Genomic DNA, 27,328 nt, shown 5'->3' on the forward strand with positions numbered 1-27,328 from the left:
TAATTTTACTGAGAACCCCTAACCCTGGTAGAGAAAAGGAATTAAGATTTTTTTCTTTTGCAATGTATACTGAATGGAAAAATTACAATGTGTGCTGGAATTTCCCTTCTCTTTATGTGTGTATATACACACATATTATACTCATGTATAACATACATAAGCATGTATAATTGTATATACATGTATATGTATAATATTTGTAATAAAATTCAAATTTTGATTTTCCACTTAAATTTTGTTTAAAAGGTATTGTTTCACTATAAATTGATTTAAGCTTTGTCTCAAAAGCAAGATTTGAAATAGAATCTAAGGTAAAATTATACTTACAAAAGCAGCTTCTGAGAGAAAGTCTTTTGAGGGGATGAGGAAGGAGAAGTTAACGGAATAAAACTAAACAGGGCTAACTTGGTCACAATGGGTTTAAGTTTTCAGTGTTGAGCCTCTTTGGATTAGCAGACTATCTTGTAAATCAGGCTCTTTACAGGTAAGGAAATAAAAATGATGGATCTTACTAAGTATCATTTATATCCAGTTAAAGCCTAAAGTATAACTCATCTCTCAGGCCTGAAGATTAGTTCTGATTGACATTCATTAAATAAAGGTTCTTAAAAGTAAAAATAATTATCATATAAATCAGAATACCTGGCAAATCATGACAGTATATTCATGGAAGAAAATTATCAATAAATAAGGAGAGATTCCTAAGTACTGAAACCATAAATCTTAAAAATAAAAAGTTATAAAAAAACATCATACTATTAATAAGAAGCAAAATGAAAAATAGGAGTAACATGGTGCAAAAAAAAGTGGGTCAAGTACTAGTAACTGAGTGTTTCCAAAAGGTATTTCCCGATAGAACTAACTTTGATTCACCTAAGTTAAATTTAAAAAGCGGGGAAGGGGAGTATTTCCATATGGCTTATTTTTCTACTTATATCCTAATGTGAATGAATACCCAGTGCATGGGCTCATCATAGACAAATGATATTAATATCTATCTATCTAATGATAATAATAAATACTATCAATAAGAAAGTATTAATTAATTAGTAACTGAATGAATGAAAGGACTGCAAACTGATCCTAGGCACAAGCCCAAGTATTAATAAACCTTAGGATCAAAAGTAAAAATGTGTTTGGGTTTTCAAAGGTACACTACTGATCGATTAGATGCAGTCTTTACATACTGAGGTAGAGATACTACTATAGGAATTTGAAAGATTTGACACGTAGCAATACAAGGTTAAAATGGAAATTATTGACATATCCTAAGCGGTAGAGCTTAGCAAGACTATTTCATCTTAGCAATGTCCTTCAAGTAACCAGTGGTGAGTCATGGAAACCACACACATTTCCTTTACCAGGATGGAACTAAAGGTAGCTCAAGACTCATGCAACATTAAATCAATTATGGCAGTAAGAAAAAGGCCAAGGTACACTTAAATATGACTCTTGGCACAAATATATGATCTCTTCATCACACCAATGGCCTTATGTTTATCATCATACTTCTTATTTTGCCACAAGACACAATAATTTCCATAACTGTCTTAAGAAACAAGAGTAGACAGCAGGGGGCGGGTGGAGGAGGTTTAGATCATACCCAGGTATCTTACTTATTCAAACACCAACAAAGATGTGTAGGAGCTCTACATGGCTATTTCATTAATAATTTTATTCATATAAGAGAGACCACAGTTACATGTACGTCGAATATACACAACTGCATCTGCATTAAGAAATACTACAAATTATTTGAAATTTGGGAGGTATGACCAAGAACTTAGTGTTCAGGCTACCTCTCTCTTTTAGTTCTTCCCATTCTCTTACCTTGAGAGGTGGCACTTTCCGCACTTGGAGCCTGTCCCCTCTGCTGAGAAAGGGCTGCGGAGAGACTTGAAATGGCTGCTGGTGCTGGCGATTTTCAGTGACACGTGGCCTTTTCTCCCAGCTCATAGGGGCCTCTTCTTGGGGAATAGATTTCCTCTTGAGGCTTTCTGTGCTTTGATCAACTGGAGTTGATGAAGGCTCTTTCACAGTGGTCTCCTGTGCACTTGCTTCTATTATGGGCTTCATTACTGATTTCTCCACGCCAGGACTCTTAGACTTGCTTGGAGACTTAACTAAAGCTTCTTGGCTTTCATTTTTATTATAATTAGAAGCTGCAGTGAGATGATTCTCTTTCTCAGATTCTTGTTCAATGGAGCAAACTGGCTTCTGTTCCAAGACATCCTCATCCTTTGGACACTTGATGGGAAGAATGCCACAAAGCTCACGTGTATCCCTAGTGGACGAATGCAGGGACTCTGTGGATTTAGAGTTTGGCTGTACCTTATCTTGGCTCTCATGCTCTTCTTTTTGGATGGGTGATGGCATATGCACTACTTCTTCTTTAGGCTCTACCTGAGGAATTACAGGGACTACACTGACAGGAGAGGCCTCAGAAGGAAGTAAGGATTTTGGTTGCTCAGCTGGGATTTTCTTTACTTTGGGATCGCTGGGTGAAGCTGTCAATTTCTTTGAATCCTCAAGGCTCAGGCCAGAACTAAAATTTGAAAGAAAGAAAGGTTCTATTTGAGAAATGACCCATGTTATTGAAAGCATTATGAAATATGGTATATGGCAATGCGTAGAGGAACCTGACACATAGCAGGTTTTCTTCATATAGTAGTATCTTCATTATTATTTTTAGTGAAGGTTCTGGAGCCAGAGTGCCTGGATTCAAATCATGGCTCTGATACTGACTATCCATGTGATATTAAAGTAAGTGACTAGCCTTCTGTGCCTCAGTTTCTTCAATTGTGCACTGAGGTAAATCATTTCATACTGTTGCTATGATAAGTAACTAGGTTAATGCATGTAAAGTACTTACAACAGTACCTTGTCGATAATAAAAGTTCAGCAGTGTTAATTATTATTATTTCCTGTTATAAAGGGGCCACAATGTCTAGAGACATGCATCACAGACTACCCACAAGGGAAGTGAAAGAAGGCCAAGACCCACACACCCTGATACTGTGGGTTTGGACTGTGATTAGCTCTGCTCTGTAGAACCTGTAGAAAAACTAGCTAAAAAAAACCCCAAGTGACCTTGAAGGGATAATAGAAAAGCTGGTTGTCAATATTCTCCAGAGGTTGAGAATTTTACTCTGAGTTTTGAAAAGCCTATTTAAGTTTCTCTTGGTATAACACTACAATTCTGAGATCCAATGCCTGAGCTATCCTGGGAGTGAAGACCAACTGAGACTTCCATAGGGTGGCCTAAGAGCTGGGCCACTCTGCGGCATCACACTAGAGACTCCTCCCGATGTTTTAGAATACCGTTTAATAGGAAGTACTCGTGGTTCAGTGATAGAATTCTTGCCTCCCATTTGGAAGAGCTGGGTTTCATTCCCAGCCTATGGGTTCGGTTTTTGGTTTATGCATTCTACAATACTTTTCAAAAGGCAAACACAAGGAAGAAGTCTGGTGACTTCAAAAAATATATAAAAAAATTTTAAAAAATCAGTACTGCACCTCTGAGATGGAATAGACAAGGACTAAACTCAACAGAAATCAAAAAACATTCTTTCCAGCCCTGAATGGTGTTGCTCAATGGGTTAGGCGTCGTCTGGCAAAGCAAAAGGTTGCTGGTTCAATTACCAGTCAGGGCACATGCCTGACTTGTGGGCCAGGTACCCAGCTGGGGCGCATGCAAGAGGCAACCAATAATAGACATTTCTCTTGCACATTGATTTTTCTGTCTCTTTCTCCTTCTCCTTTCTCTCTAAAACAATAAATTAATTTTTAAAATTCCTTCTATAAAATGAAAAAACTAAGAGCTGAAAACAGAAGGATACAACAACTACTATAATGCTCTATCTACCTAATGTGGAAAAAATGAACAGTATTTACTGAATACCTGATATGTATAAATAATGGTCTAAATGTACACACACCATCATTTCTATGTAAGAACTCAGCTCGCACAAAAAAAAACCATAAAAAAATCAGTATATGATAATGTTAACCCGAATAGGAATCATTTCCTAAAGGGCCATGAAGGGGTCAATGAACACTATTTGAAGATAAAGAACAGAGCCAACAGTTCTCAAGCGGTGGTCACGAAGTCTCCCTAAAGGGCAGCCACTAGGCATGCAGAGGAATGAAAGGAGACTAACAAAGTTAGATTCTGGATGTTCAACCCTATTTCAAACACAACAGCTCCACTGTCACCTATTTCAATGCCCCCCATTAAGACTTCATTTGGATGTTTTATTAGAAAAACACTGGTTTGGACCACAGCCCCTTTAGAACAGGATTTATATCTTGTTTCAAATATACGAGGTCTATCCAGAAAAAGTCTAGCCGTTGTTAATGTAAGAACGGTTTGCACGACATTGATGTAACCTGGCAGCCAAGGAGAACTGACCAGAATGCGCACATGTGATCAATGATTTCACTGTACTAATCAGTGGAGGAGATGAACCACTGTTGAGTGAGCATGTGTGCTGTGTGGCGTCACATTCAATATGACTGAGCAAGTAGAGCAATGAATCTGCATCAAATTTTGCATTAAGCTTAAACATTCCTTTGGCTAGAAATTATTGGAATTTCTCAAAGACTGCAGTTATGGGCAACTGGTGATTGGAAACAATCACAACAACAACGTGCCCACTTTTGCATCATGTCTCATAGAGTTTTTTTGGTGAAACATCAAATCACCCAGGTGACTCAGCCCCCCTACAGCCCAGATTTGATGCCCTGCAACTCCTGGCTTTTCCCAAAACTAAAATCACCTTTGAAAGGGAAGAGATTTCAGATTGTCGATGAGATACCAGGAAAATACGACGGGGCAGCTGATGGCGATTGGGAGAACTGTGTGAGGTCCCAAGGTGCCTATATTGAAGGGGACTGAGGCGTCATTGTCCTATGTGCAATGTTTCTTGTATCTTGTATCTTCTTCAATAAATGCCTCTATTTTTCATATTACATGGCTGGATACCTTCTGGACAGACCTCGTATATCTCCAGGGGTGCCTTTTAAAAAGGAGAGGCTGTTTAATTAAAATAGGATATAACAGTCCTTAGTACAGGATTCCTAGGATTCCTTAGTGATCTAGAAGTTACTACACTGTGGGATTAAAATTAGCTACTATAAGAAATATGCAGAACTTCAGTAGTCTTATATTTTACAAAGTTACTGAAAGAAAAGCCAACTGATTCAAAGAGACTCCAATTCAAGACAATTAAAATCCAATGGTGATGTTTTAAGAGCTAAAGATTATGAGTACTCTAACTCTGTATACTTGAGATTCAAAGAGAAAACATTTTCTTGGTAAAAACGAAGTGGTGAAAAAACAGATATTGAGGACTAGATATTCTGGGAAAGGTAATAAGATGAAGTACCACATGACACAGAGGAATTAACAGAATCTATCTTGATATTACCTCTGACCATAGTAGCTTTCAAAGAATTGTTCTTTCCACGGCTCTACTTTTTTCTCCTTCTCAATCTCTTGTCGAATTCTCACCTGCATCTCAGGTGTAAACTCACCTATAACATACCCAAAAGAAAAAAAGATAGTCAGTAGAAACACACTGCAACTTTTAACTATTTGTAAATCATGAAAGACTCATAAAGGAGTTCGATTACCATCCTGTGAAAGCAATATAAATTTGCCCAAATTCCTCACTGTAAAGGAGTACCCTAAATGCAAACAGGTGAAACAAAAAATACTTGCACACCCCATGTAGTCTTCAGTATGTGGCTCAGGTCAACTGGGTCTCTTTCCTGGGCTTTCCTTATAGTACCTCCCTCCCTCTTGCTCCAAACATCACAGCCCCCACAGATTTATCATTAACTGTGAATTTCTAATTGCTTTCCACTGGAAAAATACTCGTGAGCTTTCAGTAAATAATGCCACCGGGCATTTCATTATTTTAAAGTTCTGTTTCTCCAAGGGAACTTGTGCTTTAAGCCTTTCATCTCTAACTGCATAATGAACATTTGAGGTCCGGATTAAAAGTATTTAAGATTCCAGAAAAAAAGGCAGAAAGTTATTTTGGAGTTGTTAGTTTTTTTCTAATTGTACCAATCTGATGCCCTAGCAACAAAGTGGACAATGTGCCAAAGACCTAGCTGCTCTGAATATGCCATTTATTTGCACACACTACCAACCACATCAATCCTTTCCAGTCCACCAGCAACAAACAGTCAATGTGCTTGGTAGACCATCTTCACACTTGTGGCTCAAAAAGGCTGTTCCCTTTACACTCTAATACCCAGGACACTGGGAAATAAGAGGTGAAAATGGCAGACTTGAAGTTTAAAACCTCCTAAGAAGAGGGAAAGGAAAAGTTTTAGGAAATTCTGGAAATCACAGTCCTGAGAATATGAAAAGGAAAAGAGGAATTTGGCTGTCAGAAACCAACCCAGAACTTGGGGTCTGTTGTAGAGTCTACTGTGTGTATTAATAGAAAGTAGAATAAAAGTATTTAATGTATTGAACTCTATTCAGATGTATACAGTTTTCAGTTTTGCTGCTCAAAAACTACTATTGCTTGACTAGGTATAGCAGTGACTACTCATACGAAAAACCAAGACAGTGATGATAATCAAGGTATCATTGTTAATAACACCTACTTTAAAAAATGGGGGTTTGGAAGTCATAGATTCTTTATCAACTTATTCTTCAAGAAAGGCTCTGGTAATGAGTATGCTATGGTGATTTCAATTCAGAAAAAAACAGGTCTCTGCTCATGGAAATCTTTAAGTAAGAGAAAGAACCAAAGTAATCAGCAAAGGATCCCTTCTACACAGAAATGGTTCTAAAAAGAAAAAGAGTAAGGGAAAAGCCAGCAATTTCTGTGAACAATATACCTATTAATTAGCTGGTCTATTAACTTAATTATCAATGTAACTGACAAAAAGTATGAATAGCATTCCTAATGCTCTTTTTTAATAAATGTATTTCTTCTAAAGCTTCCCACACTTCCTTTAACACAGCTAGTGGTTTTAATAATGACTGCATATTGAACCCCTTGGGGGAACTTAAAAAAACAAAAGGACGAGATCCAAAGATGACAGTGGAGTAGGTGGAAGGTACATTCACTCCCCTCCTCCCAGGCCCAAACTGGAATTACAACTAAAATACAGAGCAACCAAGCTGCTTAACTAACCGAAGACTAGCTGTAAGAGAAGTCTTATAACCAAGGATTTACAGAGGCCACATCAAGACTGGTAGGAAGAACAGAGTTGCAAAAAGAGCCGGCTCCCCTCCCATGGAAGGCAGCTTAATTTCCGGAGGGCTACCTCACCTGCAAGGCTCCCCCTGCAAAGTGTGGGGTCTAAACCCCAAGCCAGGGTCCCCAACCCAGAGAACTAGAGCCAGGAGGCGGCACCCACATAACATCTGGCTGTGAAAATCAGCAGGGATTCTGTCCACAGGGAAAGATGAGTCTGCTAGAAGGGCCAACGCACAAAATCTCATTTACAGCCATTATCCTGGGATCCTGGCAGACAGAGAGAGGGTAGAACGGACTAGAGTCTCATGAAGACAGACTGGGGTGTGTGGTTCTAGGGAGAGCTGAAGGGAAGTGACCACGATCCTTATGCTGAGTCATTCCCCCACACTGCAGACACCATCTTTTGTGGTTGGAGCAGTCCCCTCCATATGACATTAGCCTAGGGGAAAACAACAGCCCCAACCTCTGGGCTCTCTCTCACCCCACCCTGCAGAGCTTGCACCATGAGAGGAATGTGGCTGGTCCAGGGTATAGAGGTTTGGGCAGAATCAGAGCGTGTCAGTGAATGACTTGTGTAGCTTTCAGGTGGGGGGTCATTCTCCCCACTTTCCCATGAACCTGACTAGCACTTCCCCTTCACAGGAGATCCACTAGCGCCTCCTTCCCAACTCTTGGTGGCTCCAACCTGCCGAGGTCTGGGCAGAATCTGGAAGAGCTGTGTGTCTCTAAAGTAGGGGCCACTCCCCTGACCTTCGCCCATCCTGACCAGCATCTCTCCCTCACAAGAGATCCACTGGCCCCACCTTCCTGACTCCTAGCCACCCTGCTGCTGAGTTCAGACTCCCAGAAGAGTCTTGGACAGACTGATCTGTATGGTCTAGGACAGGGGCTATTTTACCCTCACATGCCCCATGGGTGCAGAGCTCTCGACATTCCACACAGCCAAATTGTGGACTGTTTGGGCCTGATAAACTCTATTGGTCTTGCCCTGACGACACCCTGGCACACTGCCCCACTACAAAGGGTGTGAGCACCCAGCAGGTGGCAGCTAGATTTGGTATACCCCAGTGAACAATGACTGACCCCTACCTTGTGATTCACTGAGAACCTATTGCATGAGGTACTCGTGCAACTCAAGCACCACCAGAGGTTCTTTCAGTGACTGAGCTTAACAGGCAGCTGGGAGGGAGAGGCAGATCTCAGAATAGCTGACCTGTCCCTGAGATGGGTGCTAATAAAAGCCAGCCAGCCAGCCAACCAGCCTTGGTTGGTCCTTCCCAAGCTCACCTAAGTCTGGCAGAGGCAGCAACAAACCGTGGGTCACTTTGTAACTCAAGACACGTTGCCCAGGGCTTTACAGGCACATCTGACATTGGGCAACAGGAGAGTCTCTCCCCAGAGGCCCTACAACCAATTCACCATGAGGCCAGCGTCAGGCAACATCGTAGCAGGATCCAATTACTTTCCCAAGCAGCATATATAAGGAGAGATCTAAGCAGGAACCAGATCCTGCTGAGGTGAATTTCACTTCATGTGGACAGGATCTCTATAGCAGCTCATGGCTCTATAGCAGCTCAGGGTTGATCCTCACAGTAAGCCGGCCTAGCCTGAGAGTCAAATGGGCCAACAGCAGTCAAGACTCACTCGCAACAAGAAGGCCTGCATAATGCACAAAAGGGACATTCCTGGAGGACCCAGCCCAGGTGATCGAAAAGACTGCACCACTGGGTCCCACAGGACACCTCTTACATACAACTACCCTACCAAGACTGGAGTCATAATAGATTTACCTTATACATAGAAAAAATACAAAGAGGGAACCAAATGGGGAGAAAAAGAAACATGCGCCAAATGAAAGAACAAAAGACACCTCCAGAGAAAAAAGCTAAATAAAGTGACAAAGCTTTATAAACACTCATCAATAAAAAAAGAGAAAACTCAAAATAAAATCAGACAAAGAGAAGGCATAACACCTGACTCCAAAGAAATATATAATATTGTAAAAAAAATATTACAAACAACTTTATGCCAACAAATTAAACAATCTGTATGAAACGGATAAATTTCTACAAACATACCATCTTCCAAAAATGAATCAGGAAGAATCAGAGAATCTGAACCAACAGGTCTCAACTAATGACATTAAAGCAGTAATCAAAAACCTCTAACAGCCCTGGCTGGTGTAGCTCAGTGGACTGAGCATGGGCCTGCGAACCAAAAGATCACGGTTCGATTCCCTGTCAGGGCACATGCCTGGGTTGCAGGCCAGTTCCCAGCAGGGGCCAGTTCCCAGCAGGGGATGCAACAGAAGCAACCATACATTGATATTTCTCTCCTCCTCTCCTTCCCTTCCCTTCTAAAGATAAAAAACAACACCAACAAAAACCTCCTAACAAACAAATGTTCTGAACCAGATGGCCACATATGTCAATTTTATCAGTCATTCAAAGAACACCAAACTCAAGAGCTTTCCAAAAAGCTCAAGAGAGAAGGCTCCCTAACTCATTTTACGAAGCCAGCATTATCCTACTTCCAAAACCAGACAAAGACACTACAAAGAAAATTATAGGCCTATATATAAAATATGCCTGAAGAACACAGATGCTAAAATCTTCAACAAAATATTAGGAAACTGGATGCAGTAATACATAAAAAAATCATATGCCATAATCAAGTGGGATTTATTCCAGGGATGCAAGGTTGGTACAATATCCGCAAATCAAAAAATGGCAAACCAGTGGACCACGGTAAGTCTCAGTCACAATCTGTATTTATTAAAGTGTTCTGACGGCCAATGAACTGTACACTTTCAATGGATCAGTTTTACAGTATGTAAAGTTTTTGATAAAGCTGTTTTACAAAAAGTTCTTAGTGATTTCTTGTTACTTGTATTGAGGTTGTGCAGCAATAAAGATGTTACCTCACTGCTTACCAAACCATAATTCACAGCACGAAAAAGAACTCTAATTCTTTATTTTACTTTCAATAGCTTATTAAACTTTTAATTCCCAGGAATTAACCTAGAATTAATTACTGAATTAGAATCTTTAGGAATAGGACTTAAACAGATGTATTTTTAGTTTCCCAGCTGACTTTAAGTCCTTGAAAGAAATATATTGTCACAGCCAAAGCAGGTTACACAGGCTCCAGATAAAAGTCTAACAATGGCCCTGGCTGCTGTGGCTCAGTGGATTGAGCTCAGGCTGGGAACCAGGGGGTTGCCAGTTCAATTTCCTATAGGGGCATGTGTCTGCGTTGTGGGCTGGGTTCCCAGTGCAGGGCACGTGGGAGGCAACCACACACTGATGTTGCTCTCCCTCTCTTTTCCTGCCCTTCTCATCTCTCTAAAAATAAATAAATAAAATTAAAAAAAAGAAGTCCAGCAATTTATTTCATAAAAGATGGCTAGTTCTACCCTATAGAAACATCACACCCTTTGCCTTCCAAAACTGTTCAAATATCTACACTGAGGTGCAGAGGTGCCAGTATGCCCTCACAGTAGCTCCAAGTGCATACACAGGAGAGGAGACACTGGTAGAACACTTACCTTCTGAGAGTCTTTCCTTCCAGCCTTGGGCTGCTGAAGTGAAGAACTCATTGTTAAGGGCAGAGCTATTTAACTTCATCAGACCATCTGGACCAACCTGGGTCAAAGAATAAGCCAAGAAAAGCTTACAAAGATAGCCAAACATATGTGGAAATTACTCTTTTTTAGAAAAGGACGCACAATCAATTTTATAAAAGACTCAACTATATCACACTATGCTGCTCATTATGGACACTTCTGTTATAACGTAACCTTCTTAATAAAATATTTCTTTCCTTTTCATCTCTTCTTCCTCTCCTTTAAACTTCATTCCCCGTTGATTATACTAAAAAAAAATCTGCAAATACATAAATAGGAATGTAAGAGTTTTTCTTCTGAAAGGTTATTATTTGTTTTATAAAACTTGAGAGCAAATTACATACACTGCTCTAAATCTTACCTGGCTCGTGTAATACAAGTTGAAGTCTCTCCAAGTGAACTGACATACTGTTAACACCTTTGAAACACTTGTATATTATTTTTCACAATTTTATTTCACTGATTATGCTATTAAACTTGCCCTGATTTTTCCCCTTTGACCCCCTTCCATCCAGCACCCCCTACTCCCTCAGGCAATCAACACACAATTGTTCACACCCAGGGGTCATGCGTGTCAGTTCTTTGGCTACTCCATTTCCTATGGTTTATATCCTATAACTATTCCGTGACTATTTATAGTTCTTAATCCCCTCACCTCTTCACCCCTTCTCCCACATCCCCAACCCATCTGGCAAACATCCGAGTGCTCTCCATATCCATGATTCTGTCTCTGTTCTTGTCTGCTCAGTTTGTTTTTCAGATTCAATTGTTGATACATATGTATTTATTGCCATTTTATTGTTTTCAGTTTTGATCTTTTTCTTAATTAAATCCCTTTAACATTTCATATAATAGTTTGGTGATGATGAACTTCTTTAGTTTTTTCTTGTCTAGGAAGCTCTTTATCTGCCCTGATTCTAAATGATATGTTTGCTGGTTAGAGCAATCTTGATTGCAGGTCCCTGCCTTTAATGACTTTGAATATTCCTTGCCAATCCCTTCTAGCCTACAAAGCTTCTTTTGAGAAATCAGCTGACAGTCTTATGGGAATTCCCTTGTAGGTAACTAACTTCTTTTCTCTTGAACTTTTAATACTGTTTATCTTTAACCTTTCCTATTTTGATTATGATGGGTCTTGGAGTGGGCCTCTTTGCATTGATCATAATTGGGACTCTGTACTTCCTGGACTTACATGTCTATTTCCTTCACCAAATTAGGGAAGTTTTCTTTCATTATGTTTTTCAAATAGATTTCTGATTTCTTTCTCTTTTTCTTCTTCTTTTGGTATCCCTGTGATGCATATGTTTAACCTCTCTAAGTTGTTCCAGAGGCTGCTTATACTATCCTCATTTCTCTAGATTCTTTTTTCTTCTTCTTGTTCTGACTGGACCAAAACATTGATTTGGTTCTCAGTTTCATCCACTCTACTGCTGTTTCCCTGTAAATTTTTTTTATATCAACTAGTTTATCCTTCATTTCTGACTGAATCTCTTTTATGCTGTTGAGGTCCTCACTCACTAAGTTCCTTGAGCATCCTTATAACCAGTGTTTTGAACTCTTCATCTGACAGATTGCTTAGCTCAATTTCATTTATCATTTAGCTCTTCCAGGAGTTTTGATGTTCTATAATTTGGGCCACGTTTCTGTCTCCTCATTTTGGCAGCTTCCATGTGTTTGTTTCTATGTATCAGATAGAGCTGCTTTGACTCCCTATCTTGGTCGTGTGGCCTAATATAGTAGGTGTCCTGTAGGACACAGTGGCATAATTCTATCACCCAAGTTGTGTGCTCGAGGTGCACTCTTTGTGTGGACTGAGTACAATCTCCTCTTGTAGTTCAGCTTTGGTTGCTGTTGGCAGATCAATGGGACGGATTTGCCCAGGCCAGTCAGCTGCAAGGACTGCCCTCCATATAGGGGAGGATGGGCTGTGCCAGGGGAGGGTGGTACCAGGTGCTCTGACATTGTCTGTAGTTGTCTACTAGGTATGCAGACTCTGGCTTTTCCTGCGAAATGCAGTCCATGGTCAGCCCTCACCTGTGCTCTGTTTGGGGCCACCCTACCTGAGCTATAAAGCAATCTGAGATGGCTGCTACTTGTGCTGGACTTGGAGATTCCCAGGTGAGGCTAAACTGTGAATCTAGGCTGGCTTCTGCTACTGTCAGGCCTGGGGCTCATGGAGTCCAGCTGTTGCTTGTTTGAGAGGATGTAGGAAGTTGTGAAGCATGAGTCAAGACCAGCCATTCATTTGCAAAAGCCTCTTGGGCAGGGCTCATAATCTGAGTGAGGCAGAGTCTGGGGATTTCTAAGGCAGGTCAAACAGTGTTAGCCAGGTTGTAGGAGTCTCAAATACAGCACCAGCTTGCTGGCTCTGTGGGGACACGGTTTAGAAAAGGGACAATAGCTTCTGTTTGTCTGGATGTCAGACACTTCCGTTTCTCCCAGTATGCCACTGGTGCCTTCCAAGCTGCTACTCGGACATGGAGCTCAGAGGGAGTAAGTCTGAGTAGGCAAGTCCATGTTCAGTTAAGAAGAATTCCTTGGGGTTCCAGCAGTTTCTTCCACCAACTAAATCCCCACTAGTTTTTATAGCCAGTTGTGGAGACTTATTTTCCTGGCACTGGAACCCTGCCCTGAGAGATCTGGTATGAAGCTGGGATTCCTTGCTCCCGAGGTATCCCTCCCGAATTTTTATCCACCACATGTGGGTGAACGTCCAGACCATTCTGTGCCTGCGCCTCTACCAGTCTGGACAGATGTGGTTTAATTCTGTAGTTGTCAGATTTCCTTTCAACTCGATTTCTGATGGTCCTAAGTGATGGTTGTTCTATATTTTAGTTGTAATTTTGATGTTGTTGAGTAATGAGGTGGACCATGTCTGTCAATCTGCCATCTTGACTATAAATCTACTTGCATATTATTTTATTGTGAATGTATCTCAGTTAATTTATGAATTTTTTTAGTCACATATATACTTTGTTCCCCCATATTCAACAAAGCTGCATTTTGGTAAAAGTGAATAAACTAGTGCTTTTATTTCTATGGGAAAGAGTTTTTTTAAACCCTCACCCGAGGATACTTTTTCATTGCATTGAGAGAGAGAAAAACGAGGAGATATATACACAGAGAGAGAGACAGACAGACATCGACCGACTGCCTTCCTGTACACACTTTGACCAGGGTTGAATCCACGACCTGAGTATGTGTCCTAACTGTGAATTGTACCCATAACCTTTTGGTCTCTGGGATGACACTCTACCCAACTGAGCCACACTGGCTAGGGCTGGGAAAGGTTCTGAGAGCTCAGAAATGTTTTTTGTGGCTAGAAATTAGTTTCTAGCTAAAGGCTAAAACAATTCACATTTCTACTAGAAATTCATGAGCATATCTTTTACCCTGCAAACAACATACATTAACACACTATTTAATTTTTGCCAACCCTATCAGTTTGAAATGGTAAAAATTCCCTGTATCTTGCATACTAGAATGTTGTACATTTTTGTACATTTATTATTTACATTTGCCATCAATTTGTGAGAATCCTTTGCACATTATTTGTAGTAAAATTGTCACATCAAAAATATTTTACCCCATATGTCTACTGACTTCACTTGTGATGTCATGATATCAAAAAGTTTTAAGATTCTTCTCTCTAGTACAGATTTTGGATTTCCTCCTGGTTTAAAAGCACAAAATCTTATTTAAGGGCATAAAACACACGATCTGGAAAAACCTGGGTGGAAAAACTTAATAAAATGGGCATTGTCTACAAAATTAAAATCTATATTCCTATCAGAGTCTCTATGCAGATTTTGAAAAAAATTTTTATTTACTGGGTTTAGAAAGAGAGGAGGAAAGACAAGGGGGAGAGGGAGGGAGGGAGGGAGTGATGGGAAGAGAGAGGGAGGGAAGGAGGGAGGGAGGGAGGGAAAGAGAAAGAGGGAAGGAAAGAGAGAGAGAGAGATCACTTTGTTGTTCTACTCATTTATGCATTCACTGATTGCTTCTTGTACGTGCCCTAAATGGAAACCGAACCCCCAACCTTGACATATTGGGCCAATGCTCTAACCAACGGAGCTACCTGGCCAGGACCCCTAAGCAGATTTTTTATAAATAAAATGATCTTAATGTTCACAAGAAAAAATAATTAAAAAACTAAAAGGGGGAAATTGCCTTTTTAATTGTACCTGTAAAATACATACTGCATATAAATATTTGAAACACATAACAAAAATGATATTTCAAAATGTAAGAAAAAGATGGCTACATATATGTAGTGTTAGAATAACTGACTACCCATTCAGTAAAAAATAAAGTTGAACCTCAATTTCAGAGCAATACAACAAAAAATTCTAGGTTGATTAAAAACCTAAATGTGCCCTGGCTGGTGTGTAGTTCAGTGGATTGAGTGCGGGCCTGCGAACCAGACAATCGCGGTTCGATTCCCAGTCAGGGCACATGCCTGGGTTGCAGGCCGGTTCCCTGCAGGCCAGTTCCCAGCAGGGGATGCACAAAAAGGCAACCATACATTGATGTTTCTCTCCCTCCCCTCTAAAGATTAAAAAAAAAAACCTAAATGTAAGTCTGAAGTCAATAACAATATTTTGAAGAATATTTAGGTGACCACTTGGATATCTTGGGGATTGAGGAGCTCTTCTCAACCCATTACTTTCTAAGTCTGTCTGGGTCAACACTGTTTCCCCATCTCTACAGCAGGATAGGTAGACATTTTCTATAAGAATACACTGCAAATATTTCAGGCTTTACAGGCCATACAGTCTATGTTGCAAGCACTTAACTTGGCCATTGTAGCATGCAAGTAGCTATAGATAATTAACTGAGAGCAGCTGTGTACTTATAAAACTTTATTTACAGAATAAAAAACTGGCCCAAGGGCTACAGTTTGTTGTAGAGAGTTAACTAAAGGGGTAACAGGTTTTCTATGAGAACAAGTCATCCAACCTTTGCTTAAATACTCCAGTGATGAGCATGTTACTCCAGCACGAGTCAATCCTTTCCACAGTTTAACAGCTCCAAATGTTTTTAAAAAATGTTACTTCAACCCATAAACTGCTTTCTGGAGAAAAGAAGTTTACCTCTTCCATATGACAGACGTTCAATATATTTAAAGAAAGGTGTTTTATCTACTTCCCTCCCTTTTTCTTTTCTCTGGTCTAAATGTTTTTCTACTGTTCATTACTGGGTACTCCATACACTGAAATATGGTTTCCAATGTTTCATCCTAGTAACCAGAATTCTTTATAATAAACACTACAAATTCCATCTGACAGTGAAGTTATATTTCATTTAATTTGAACTCCATACTCTATATACATATGAACAATATTTCTTAGATTACTATGTGCTACCCCTGTAAGAAATGAAAGAGACAGGCCAAGTGACCACCTATTAAGGATACCCCAAAGAACTCCACTCTATTGGGAAGCTGAATAATAAAGATACTTTTCAATTGTAAAATTGTGTGTAGCAATCCTTCTTCTTAGAAATAAAGGCCATTAGTTAAAACATAGTTCTGAGGAATGCAGTTCTATACAGAGGCCCTCAGTTAGGTCCTGTGTTGTTACTCCCATCCTAAAGACTCAAGTCTTTAAAAAACATGAGAGCAATCCCTAACATACACTCTAAAACTCTGCCAAGATATCAGTCACTGAAGTTGATCCAAGCAACAATTAGGCATCTGCAAAGTTACAGTTTCTCCAAGATGTGATAAAGCGGGGAAAGCAGTAGTTGGTAAGGATCAGTTTTACTTCTTTGTCCCCAATGCTGGTAGTGTATATTACTTATCCTGACTCTCCTGGAAATGGAATCTGACCTGCTTTTACCTGTGCCAATTCACGGCACTATGCAACTGATTTCACTTAGGTCTACTAGAGAGGTGATACTCAGAATTAGATTTGGTTTTCACTTTATAGACAATTAACTATGATGATTTTGTGTAGCTTACTTATTCTCCACTAACTTCTTACAATAAACTAAGGAATATATCTACTTCTTACTGTAAACTAGGAAAACTACCTTTCTCTCATTTTGTTTGTATGATTAGAAAAGGTGGGGGCAATCGGATTATTTAGAAAAATTAGGTTCTGGAAATAATACTGAATAAAAAAAAATTTCAGAATTGAATCAACCTTCATGAAAATCATATGGTCCATAATCCTTTCATAGACAAAAACAGAGGATCAGTAGGGGAAGTACTTGCTAGGCACTTTTTCCCTGATGAAAGGCTGTGGCTCAGACCTTTACCTCATTCCTGACCAAGCTAAATCTCTCTGACCCCTGCCTAGACTGTTCCCAAACCTTTCGTATTTCTTCTACCTACCTTTTTTTCTCTTAAAGTGTAACTTTTATTCAGTTCTTAAAGTTATTATGAAAACAACAAATATTTGTTTTAGAAAAATTTAACAAAAAAATAAAAGTAACATTCTTAATCACTTCAAAAAAATCCATTAAAAACCCTGTTTAATGCCTTAAACAAGACAACTCTTCCTCCTGAACTATACTCTATTGGATGCCTACATCCTACTATGACAGCTAGATGAACTTTACTGGGTTGAACAGAAACTTCTCTTAGTTTATTCCACACGATGGCTCTATTAGTGCTTAGCTGTTTTTAACTTCATTCGAAATAACTTTTTTAGATTGCATTGTGACAGCTGTCCCATTGGTGTGAATTAAAAACACTTATCAAAAGTGGTGAGTTTTTGTGTGGCCATTGTAATATTGAAGGTGGAAGAAAATATGCAACATTTTCAGCATATTATGCTTTATCATTTCAAGAAAAGTAAAAACATAATGAAATTAAAAAAAAAAAGATTTGCACAGTGTACAGAAAAAGTGCTGTGACTGAAGAGGTCTGTGAAGTTTCTCGGTGTTATTAACATTTTGGCCAAACGGTTCCTTGCTGTGGGGCTGTCTTATGCATTGGAAGATGTTTAGCTGCACCCCTAGCCTCTACCCAGAGAAGCCAATAGTGAGAGATAGCCAACATACTCAAAATACCCAAATCAATAAAATTACTAATAAAAATAGAAAGTCTTTTATTTACTTTTTAGCCAACTTAATATAATCTTGACATTCTGACAAGAGTTATTTTTCTTTTTAAGCTTTACATGGCCAACCTATTAAGAATACTTAGAAAAAGATTTTTTTTAGTACCTTTGACACCACTTCTTTATAGGCATACTTAAAAAGCTATTTAAAAAGACGTAGGGAGCTCTAAAGGGAATGAGTGAAGGAAGCTTCAGAAGGGTTATAAAGCTGCTTATGTCTGAAATCACACACCTGTCGATCCACTTCTGGAAGTAGTAAAAGCAGTCGCTGTTGGCAATCTCCAGGAAGGACTGAAAAATTGTGTTTGTTGATCAGTGCTCGAAGATTTGTATTAACCAGAATGGAGTCTGGTGTCTCAACATCAATTTCAGCACATTTAGTCCTTTTCATTTGCCCTACAAGATAAAAAAAGAATCAATTGGGCTTCCTTCACATTCCTGCTTCTAGCCAAACTACAGCTTGCTCTCCACTGACAGAAAGAGAAAGAGAAAGAAAAAAACCACTAAAAACAAAAAACGCCCACCTGTATTTTTAAGTACTTTAAATATTACACTGTGAAGAAAGTAACACTTAAGGCTCTTATGAATTTCTTCTAAGGTTAACAAAACAAGTTTTGTTCATTCACAAAGGATAAAAAAGTAATTTATATTCTCCACAAAAATAGAAAAAGGTCTAGAATAGTGAACCTTTTGCCATACTAAAAGTGAATTTTGGTTTGAGACCTGATTATTTCCCAAACAGAAATCAGGAATTTTAGTTTGAGACCTGATTATTTCCCAAACAGAAATCAGGAAGTTTATGATAAATAACATATACAAAATTTGACTTAAAAAACAGAAAATTCAAATCTATATATAAATTATACTGAGGCCCTTGTTCTCTTCTCATGAGAATTTTTTTTAACAATTTGAATTTGCATTACCTAAAATGTTATGATCAAATAGCTCAGCAATTTCAGGAAGTCTGTTCACAATCAGACAGATTTGAGTTCACAAAGGCTTTAAAAGGTGAAAAAAAGCATTTGTAAGCCATGAACAAAATTCGTTTTTTTTCCCCAGGGCCAAAATTTCTCTTTATTTTTCTTGTATCAGGAAAAAGATGCTCAAAATCTAAATCACTTTATTTTGTGGCAGTCACAATGGTGGCAGCCCCTGCTTTTTCCATGTTGGAGTACCAGATACCAAGGTGAAAGTCTGTTAAGGCCTCCTGCTCCCCATTTCCTTGAGTGCAGAGCTGGGCTTATATAATGTTTTTTTTTTGTTTTGTTTTTAATCTTTAGAGGGGAAGGGAAGGAAAGAGGGAGAGAAACATCAATGTATGGTTGCCTTTTGTGCATCCCCTGCTGGGAACTGGCCTGCAGGGAACCGGCCTGCAACCCAGGCATGTGCCCTGACTGGGAATCGAACCGCGATCGTCTGGTTCACAGGCCCGTGCTCAATCCACTGAGCTACACCAGCCAGGGCTGAAAAATTCTTCATACTAGAAGTGAATTTACCCCAGGTAGTGTGGCTCTGTTGGCTGGAGCACTGTCCTATACACCAAAAGGTTACAGGTTCGATTCCCATTCAGGGCACATAGCAGAGACAACTGATCAATGTGTCTCTCACATCAATGTCTTTCTGTCTCTGTCTCTGGTCAGGAAATATATCCTCAGGTAAGAATTAAAAATAAAATCTTTTAATAAAAAAAAAGGAAAACAAGAAAAACAGAAGCTGGACAAAGATCACCCCCTCCTTTAAAAAAAAAAGACAACAGAAACTAATCCAAATAGATTAGCAATTATAATAAATGTAAATGAATAAAAACTCACTGAATAAACAAGACTGTCATATTGCATTAAAAACTTAAATTTCAGTTAGCAATCTGCTCTGTAAAAGAATATACCTAAAGCAAAAGGACACGGAAAAATGAACAAAGACATACAAGGGAAAAACTAATCACAGGAAAACTGGTGCACATTTATTAATATCAAACAAAAGACACTTTAAAAACTCATCAGTGATTGATACAGTAAATGACAAAAATGATAAAGGGCTCAATCCACCAGGAAGACTTTAAAGATGAAAATATCTAATATAAGACAGCTTCACAAACATGTGAGATAAGAACTGGCAAAGTAACAGGGGGAACTGGACAAAGCCCACATTAGGAGAGGAGACTTCAACACGTCTCTCTCAATTAATATCAATCAAGCACATTAAAAGCAGTACAAACAAGAAGGGGAAAAAACCTGTGCTATTTTCCAGACTGACTAATAACTTCATTCAATTAACACAGAACTCTTTGTTTTACAATAAAGCACTTATAAAATTCTTTACCATTATTCCAAAGCATGCATCAGTAAATTTTAAGTAATATTATTAGTAGTAACAATAACAGAAGCAGCGAACAGTTGTGCAGGCCCCCAAAGCACCAGGAAGTATTTTAAACATTGGTAGTATTAACGCATTTATTTTCAAACAACCCAGTGAAGGAAATCAACTCCAAGACATGGTATAAGCAATGTGCCCAACACCATACCATTAAGTTACGGTGCAGGAATTCAAACCAAGCCATGTGGCTTCAGAGTCTGCTTTTCATCACCACACTGTATAGGCACATGTATGATACAGTGCATGATCTCTGACCACAAGTTCAAAGTTCACAACAAAAATCTAAAATTCCTACACATTTGGTAATTTTTTCAAAAATTTATTTATTTGTTTGTTTGTTTGTTTATTTGTTTATCTTTAGAGGGAAAGGGAAGGAGAGAGGGAGAGAAATATCAATGTATGGTTGCCTCTCGTGCATTCCCTGCTGGGAACTGGTCTGCAACCCAGGCATGTGCCCTGACTGGGAATCGAACCGCGATACTCTGGTTCGCAGGCCCATGCTCAATCCACTGAGCTACACCAGCCAGGGCTATCTTTGGTAATTTTTTTCAAAAAATTTCAAAATAACTTATGAGACAAAGAAAAAAATCACAATAAAAAATTTTTAAACTTTTCAAAATAAATGATAATAAAAACAGTACTTGAAAGAAGAAGGTAAATATCCTTATTAAAATAGTGCCAAAATATATAAAATGTAAAGTAAATGTTTCTACATTCAAATCTGGGCTTCCTACCAAAAAAGGCATTTTAAAAAAGGATTTTATTTATTTTCATAAAAGGGGAAAGGGAGGGAGAAAAACATTGATGGGCTCTCTCACACACCCCTGACTGAGGAGGACCTGGCCACCAACCCAGGCACATGTTCAGACAGAATCAAACTGGCATCCTTTTGCTTTGCGGGGTGATGCCCAACCCACTGAGTCATGCCAGTCAGGACTAAAAACGGCATTTTTAACTTGAAGAAATGAAATCATATATATATATACTAATCATATTTTTTTCCTTTCACTGAACAGCTCCAACATCTTTCCAAACAAATCCACCTCTTTCTTGCAAAGAAAGCCTCACCATATTCCAACATACGTATGATTTAATTGGACGCCCCATTGTTGATCACACAGGTGGTTACCAGATTTTGTTTGTATAATAATGCTGCAACGGCTCTATAGACACAAAAGCAACATCCTAGTTTCCTTTTCTTATATAATTGTACAGCAGGGGAGTGTCGGCATTCCTTGAATACTTTTTACTACCACGTTTTTGCATTCATGTTGTACCTTCGCATGGGAATTGGATTTCAGTTAAATTTTAACTTAACTAAAACTGAGAAGCAGTTATAAATTATTCTGAATAAATAGTGCCCAGAAGACACTTTTATGTGCCTCAAAGTAGCTCATTTTTAGAATTTTAAGTCCTCTGATTTTGATAAAGTTGACCTTATTTATTTATTTATTTATAGTTTAGGGTGTTTTATTCTATTCCATTGTAATGAAATCTGAGCTAGTTTTTTTCTCCTCAAATCTGGGATATAAAAATAAAGGATAAATGTTATTGAAGACAAATTATACCAATGTTAACTAAAATAATTTCATATAAATTACTTTAGTCTTTTCATTTATGTTTTACACAAAATACATAGTTTCTGCCATATTTTGCAAATACTCATTGTGGCAAAGTATAAAAATTCCCATATTGTTTCCTTTAACATCTGCATGAAAGAAGATGAACTTTCACTTATGTTTAGCTATCACGTCATACTTAAATACACCATGCCTTCTTTTTAAAAGGTTAATGTTTCCTAGGTTTCTATGGAAGTTGGAAATTCTCAATATATAATTTCTCAATTTTGTACAGCTACATTTCTATTTTTGTTGAATGAAGATTCTAAAATTGTTACTTTAACTGAAGTTGAACATAGGCCCCAAAAGGAAGAGAGTTTGTTCTGTTATTGCCACATCTCTAGGGCCCTATATCTGTGCCTGGCATATTAGTTTACATTCTGTAAGAATTTGTTCATTAAGTGAATCTTTGGCAGTAGATTTAATGATCAAAGGGCATATTCAATTTATGGCAGATACTCTAAGAAGAATACATAAACTTATTATCCCACTTAGAATCAAACCAGATTTTTACAAAGAAGTTGTCTGATATTCTGTTCTCCAAATTAATATGATAGTTTGGGATGGTCTGGAACATATAACTGAGTGTAGAATAACTTTCCCAGGGAATTTTGTGGGTACTGCTGCACGATCTTTTAGCTTGTATGTTACTTCTGAGATGTCTGCCATTACAATTCTTGAATCTTGATATATGAATTTTTTTCTTCTCTCTGGAGGCTTTTTGCAAATCTTTTCACTATCCTGGATGTTTTGAAACTTCAAAAGAATGTGCCTTAAAATAGGTTTCTTTTTATTCATGTTTCTTGACACCAACTGTATGCTTCCATTCTAAAACTTGTGGATTTCAATTAGATGTTTTTTTAAATATTTATTTATTTTTAGAGAGAGGGGAAGGGAGAAAGAGAGGGAGAGAAACAGCAATGTGTGGTTGCCTCTAGCACACCCCCTACTGGGGACTGGCCTGCAACCCAGGTGTGTGCCCTGACTGGGAATGGAACCAAGCTTTTGATTCACAGGCCAGCACTCAATCCACTGCATCACAAAGGCCAGGGTTGTTGTTGTTGCCCTTTTTAAAAAAGAATTTGTTTATTTTTAGAGGGGGAGAAGAGAGGGAGAGAAATAAAGATGTGTGAGAGAAACAATAATCAGCTGTCTCTTGAACACCCCCCCAGCTGGGAACCTGGCCTGCAACTCAGGCATGTGCCCTGACTGGGAATCAAACCAGCAATCTTTCCACTGAGCCACACCAGCTAGGGCAAAAATTTTCTTATATTACTTCTCTTATTATTTAACTTTTTTCTCTGTTTTTAAAAAGATTTTATTTACTTATTTTTAGAGAGGGTTCACAGGCCCATGCTCAATCCACTGAGCCACACCAGCCAGGGCAGACTTCAGTTAAATTTTAACTTAAGTGAAACTGAGAAGCAGTTGTAAATTATTCTGATTAAATAGCGCCCAGAAGATACTTTTATGGGCCTTCTGGGGGGAAGGGAGGAAGAAAAAGAGGGAGAGAAACATCAATGTGTGGTTGCTTCTCATGTGGCCCCCACTGGGGACCTGGCCTGCAAACCAGGCATGTGCCCTAACCAGGAATCGAACCGCGATCCTTTGGTTCACAGGACTGCACTCAATCCACTGAGCTACACCAGCCAGGGCTATTTAACTTTCTTTCAATTCCTATTTTTCATTTCTGATAGTCCTACTAGTTAACACAGTAGACAGCCTAGAGTTTCAATTTTCTTATCTCTTCTCCCCTTACAAAAATTCTCCTTAGACCTATGTTCTGGGAAACTTTTCCACCTTTAATCTTTTGTATTTCTACTATAATTTTTTATTTCTGCTCCAACATTATTTAACATCCTAGAACTGTTTATTTTCTGATATTTAATATCTTATTCTATTCTTTCATGGGTACAACATCTTTTAAATAGTAGCACTCTGAAAGTCAAGCTCTCTGATTTTAAAATCTGTATGGTTTCATTTCGTGTCAAAATAAACCTCCTGTCTCCCACTAGGGTTAGGCATCAAACTACTTCTTACCAAATTTTAAAGAAGGTTCTTCTTCTCAACCCTATGCCTCACCCTCTCTACTATGATACATTACACCTCCAATTCTGGAACCTTTCTGGTGTTCTATAGCTTTAACTGGCTTGGTTAGCAGTGGCACCTGCTCCCAGGCTCTGTGAGAAAATCCCACCCAGCTGTCATTTATTAAAATTGTTGACAGCCTGCCTGTCTGTTGTTTTCTTGTTTTCTTCACCCTGATGAATTTAACCTTTTGTATTTCCATATACTCATTTTAGTGGGACTCAAAGGGAGCAGGGGAAAGGTTCAGTCTTCCATGTTTAATTATAAGCCCTTCTATTTTTCTCTGCAGTCAGAAATAAGTCATAAATAATGCTGGACAAAGCAACCCATTATCAGGGGGAAAAAAGAAACCCCGAACACGAAATAGCTAATAGCAGATCTTATTCTTAATAAAGTTTGGTAAAGGCAGTCAAGACCTTGTAAGTGAATAATTAAGTCATATAGCTGATAAATTTCAGACAGAGTTGAATAACTTAATAAGAAAAAAATTTATAAGAAATGAAGACTTTGTAAACTAACTTACTTGTGTGCAGTCTGTCAGACCTTTGGAATGACTTCTTCCCCAAGCCTAGCAAAGGATTTTCCACTTTAACGGAAGAAGAAAAGCTTGAGTTCTGCGGGCTGCTTGACTGTCCCTCAGATTGCCTTCCTTCCCATATTGCTAGGAGGAAAAATATAGAAAAGACTGGTGACATTAAGGTTATAGATAGAAATCAACTAATCAAACAAGTAAACCACACAACATTAAAAGTAATTATTTATGAGGCAATGTGACCTTGCAAATGTGTTTTGAGTCTCAATACTAAGACACAAAAAGGAAAGAAAAATCTCTTCCTTCTTAGCAAAGTTTTTGTTTCTGGTGGTAAATTTTCTTCTTCACATAAACGCAAAGTTCTACAAGACACAGTGTAAATCTGGTAGGTACATATAATCAGCTAACATCAAACTGAATTGGGTAATAAAACACAAAGTCTTTATCTAGGCCAGTTTGAATTAAAAACAAACAAGCAACAACAAAAAATTTAAAGGCTTGTAGATTTGCCCAATGGAAACTCAAAGCAGCATGTATTTTTAGTAAAACCTTTTATTTTAAAGGAGAGAACTGGTGAAGAGTTCAGTTTGAGCATCTTTTTGAAACATTTACTTTCTAGAGTTACTGACAACAGGCTTCCAAATATTATTAGCTAAGACATCTTGGAAGGTAAGTTAGTCATGGATCTCATTCTAACATACAAATACCATTGATGTGTTTTTTAATAACTGCAGGATTATATTACATAAACTTTCCATTTACCCCTGAAACCTATATAGTTTTATTAACCAATGTCACCCCAATAAAGTCGGTAAGGAAAAAACCTCCACTGAAAAACACCACATCTGCCTACCAGGTTTGGCAGTTACAGAGTCACCGGCCACTTTGACAGTCTTCAGAGACAGATGCTGACTGGAGGAGATGGACATGCTTGGCCTGCATTGCTGCTGCTGCTGCTTCTTCTGCTGCTGCTGTTTCAGAGCCTAGAAAGAGAAAACTGACTATAAGAAACAAAATAAATCAGTTTTTAGTAATAAAAAAGAGATGACTTCTTTTTAAATGGTAAAGAGCATACAAATTTTTGCTATTACAAACTTTAATGTATATACTTTTTGGTGTGTCTACGTATGTATGTATGTATGTATGTATATATTTTCTAACATTAGTTCCAAAATGTTCAAATGCTTAGTTATGGGGTATATGCATTTAAAATTTTATTAAGTATTACAAAATTTCTCTCTAAAGTAACTATAACTATTTATAATATACTGGCAAACTACAAGTAGCCATTTCCCCACATACTTCCAATGCTTGATATAGTGAAGATTTTTATATCAACCTGAGGATAAAAGTAATCTACTTTTTTAAAGATTCCTCAACTATCAGCAAGTTTATATTCACTAATCATCTGAATTTCAAAAAAATTGAAAGCTAGTTCTTTGAAAAGCTCAATAAAACAGACAACCACTGGCAACTAACACTGGGAAAAAAGAAGCTACATTATAAATGAACACTGAAGAACAAAATAGAGATGTAAAAGAATACTATGGCCCTGGGTTGTGTGGCTCAATGGACTGAGCGCCAGCCTACAAACCAAAAGGCTGCCAGTTCAATATCCAGTCAGGGCACATGTCTGGGCTGCGGGGAGGGCCCTTAGTAAGGGGTGCACAAGGGGCAAATACACACTGATATTTCTCTCCCTCTCTAAAGATAAATAAAATCTTTTTTTAAATAATACTGTGTACAACTTTATACCAGTATTTGAAAAAAATTTGAAATGATCACTTTCTAAGCAAAATAAATTTCCAAATTTGGTTCTCAACAGCAGAATATCAAGAGACCAGTAAAAGAACATAAAATTAAACTGAAGTGCTAGGAAAACAATTTTAAAAGATGAGATTCACAGAATTTTCAAGGAAAAGATAATCCCCCCCAAACCTTGAAAAATATAGAGCTACATAATTTATTTTATGATGCTAAAACAATCTTGATTCTAAAATTGTACATATGTGGCCCCAAAACAAAACAAACAACATATAATCACCAATAAAATCCAAGCTAAAATCTTATAAAAGAAATTCTACAATATATTTAAAAACATGTAACAGCCTGTGAACTGAAAGGTCGTTGGTTGGATTCCCAGTTGAGGCACATGCCTGGGTTGCAGGCCAAGTGACTGGTTGCCTTTGGAGCACCAGGGGGTGTTCCAAAGGCAACCTATCCACGTATCTCTTGCACATTGATGTTTTTCTCTCCCTTTCTCCCTTCCTTCCTCTCTCTCTTAAAGTAAATAAGTAGCTCTAGCTAGTGTGGCTCTCAGTGGACTGAGTGCCTGACTGCGAACCAAAGGGTCACCAGTTCAATTCCCAGTCAGGGTACATGCCTGCATTGCAGGCCAGGACCCAAGTAGGGGGTGTGCTAGAAACAACCACACATTGATGTTTCTCTTCCTCTCTTTCTCCTTCCCTTCCCCTATCTCTAAAAATAAATAAATAAAATCTTCTGAAAAAAGTAAATAAAATCTTTCCATTTATATATATAAAAACAATAGTTTATTTCAGAGGTAAGTATAGATTAACATTAGATAATTTAGTCATAGAATTCTGTAAGTACTAGATTTAAAGAGAAAAGCTACCTGATTATCTCAATAAATGCTGAAGAATACAAACCTGGAAAAAAATCAACACTTATTCATAATTTAAAACATACACACACCCCTCTTAGCAAACTGGGAACAAATGAAAGTGTAATAAAAAGAATATATTACCACAGACTATGGTATAAGAGGTGTAAAAATT

The 27,328-nt window shown here is 38.2% G+C and overlaps 1 protein-coding gene across 8 annotated transcripts in view; it reads right to left on the reverse strand.

Annotated features, from left to right (window-relative positions):
- ASXL2 (ASXL transcriptional regulator 2) overlaps positions 1 to 27,328 on the reverse strand; it is a 120,557-nt gene that overhangs the window by 12,264 nt on the left and 80,965 nt on the right. For all 8 annotated transcript variants that reach the window (XM_053667117.1, XM_053667114.1, XM_053667116.1 and 5 more), the window contains 6 exons: positions 25,384 to 25,513; positions 24,522 to 24,659; positions 18,151 to 18,314; positions 10,774 to 10,870; positions 5,430 to 5,535; positions 1,831 to 2,545 (listed from right to left, as the gene is read on the reverse strand). In XM_053667117.1, the coding sequence (XP_053523092.1) occupies positions 1,831 to 2,545; positions 5,430 to 5,535; positions 10,774 to 10,870; positions 18,151 to 18,314; positions 24,522 to 24,659; positions 25,384 to 25,513 (1,350 nt within the window). The remainder of the gene's footprint in view (positions 1 to 1,830; positions 2,546 to 5,429; positions 5,536 to 10,773; positions 10,871 to 18,150; positions 18,315 to 24,521; positions 24,660 to 25,383; positions 25,514 to 27,328) is intronic.

This window comes from Artibeus jamaicensis, unplaced genomic scaffold (assembly GCF_021234435.1).
Source record: "Artibeus jamaicensis isolate MK-2021 breed Jamaican fruit bat unplaced genomic scaffold, CSHL_Jam_final contig_465, whole genome shotgun sequence".
Taxonomy (NCBI): Eukaryota; Metazoa; Chordata; class Mammalia; order Chiroptera; family Phyllostomidae; genus Artibeus; species Artibeus jamaicensis.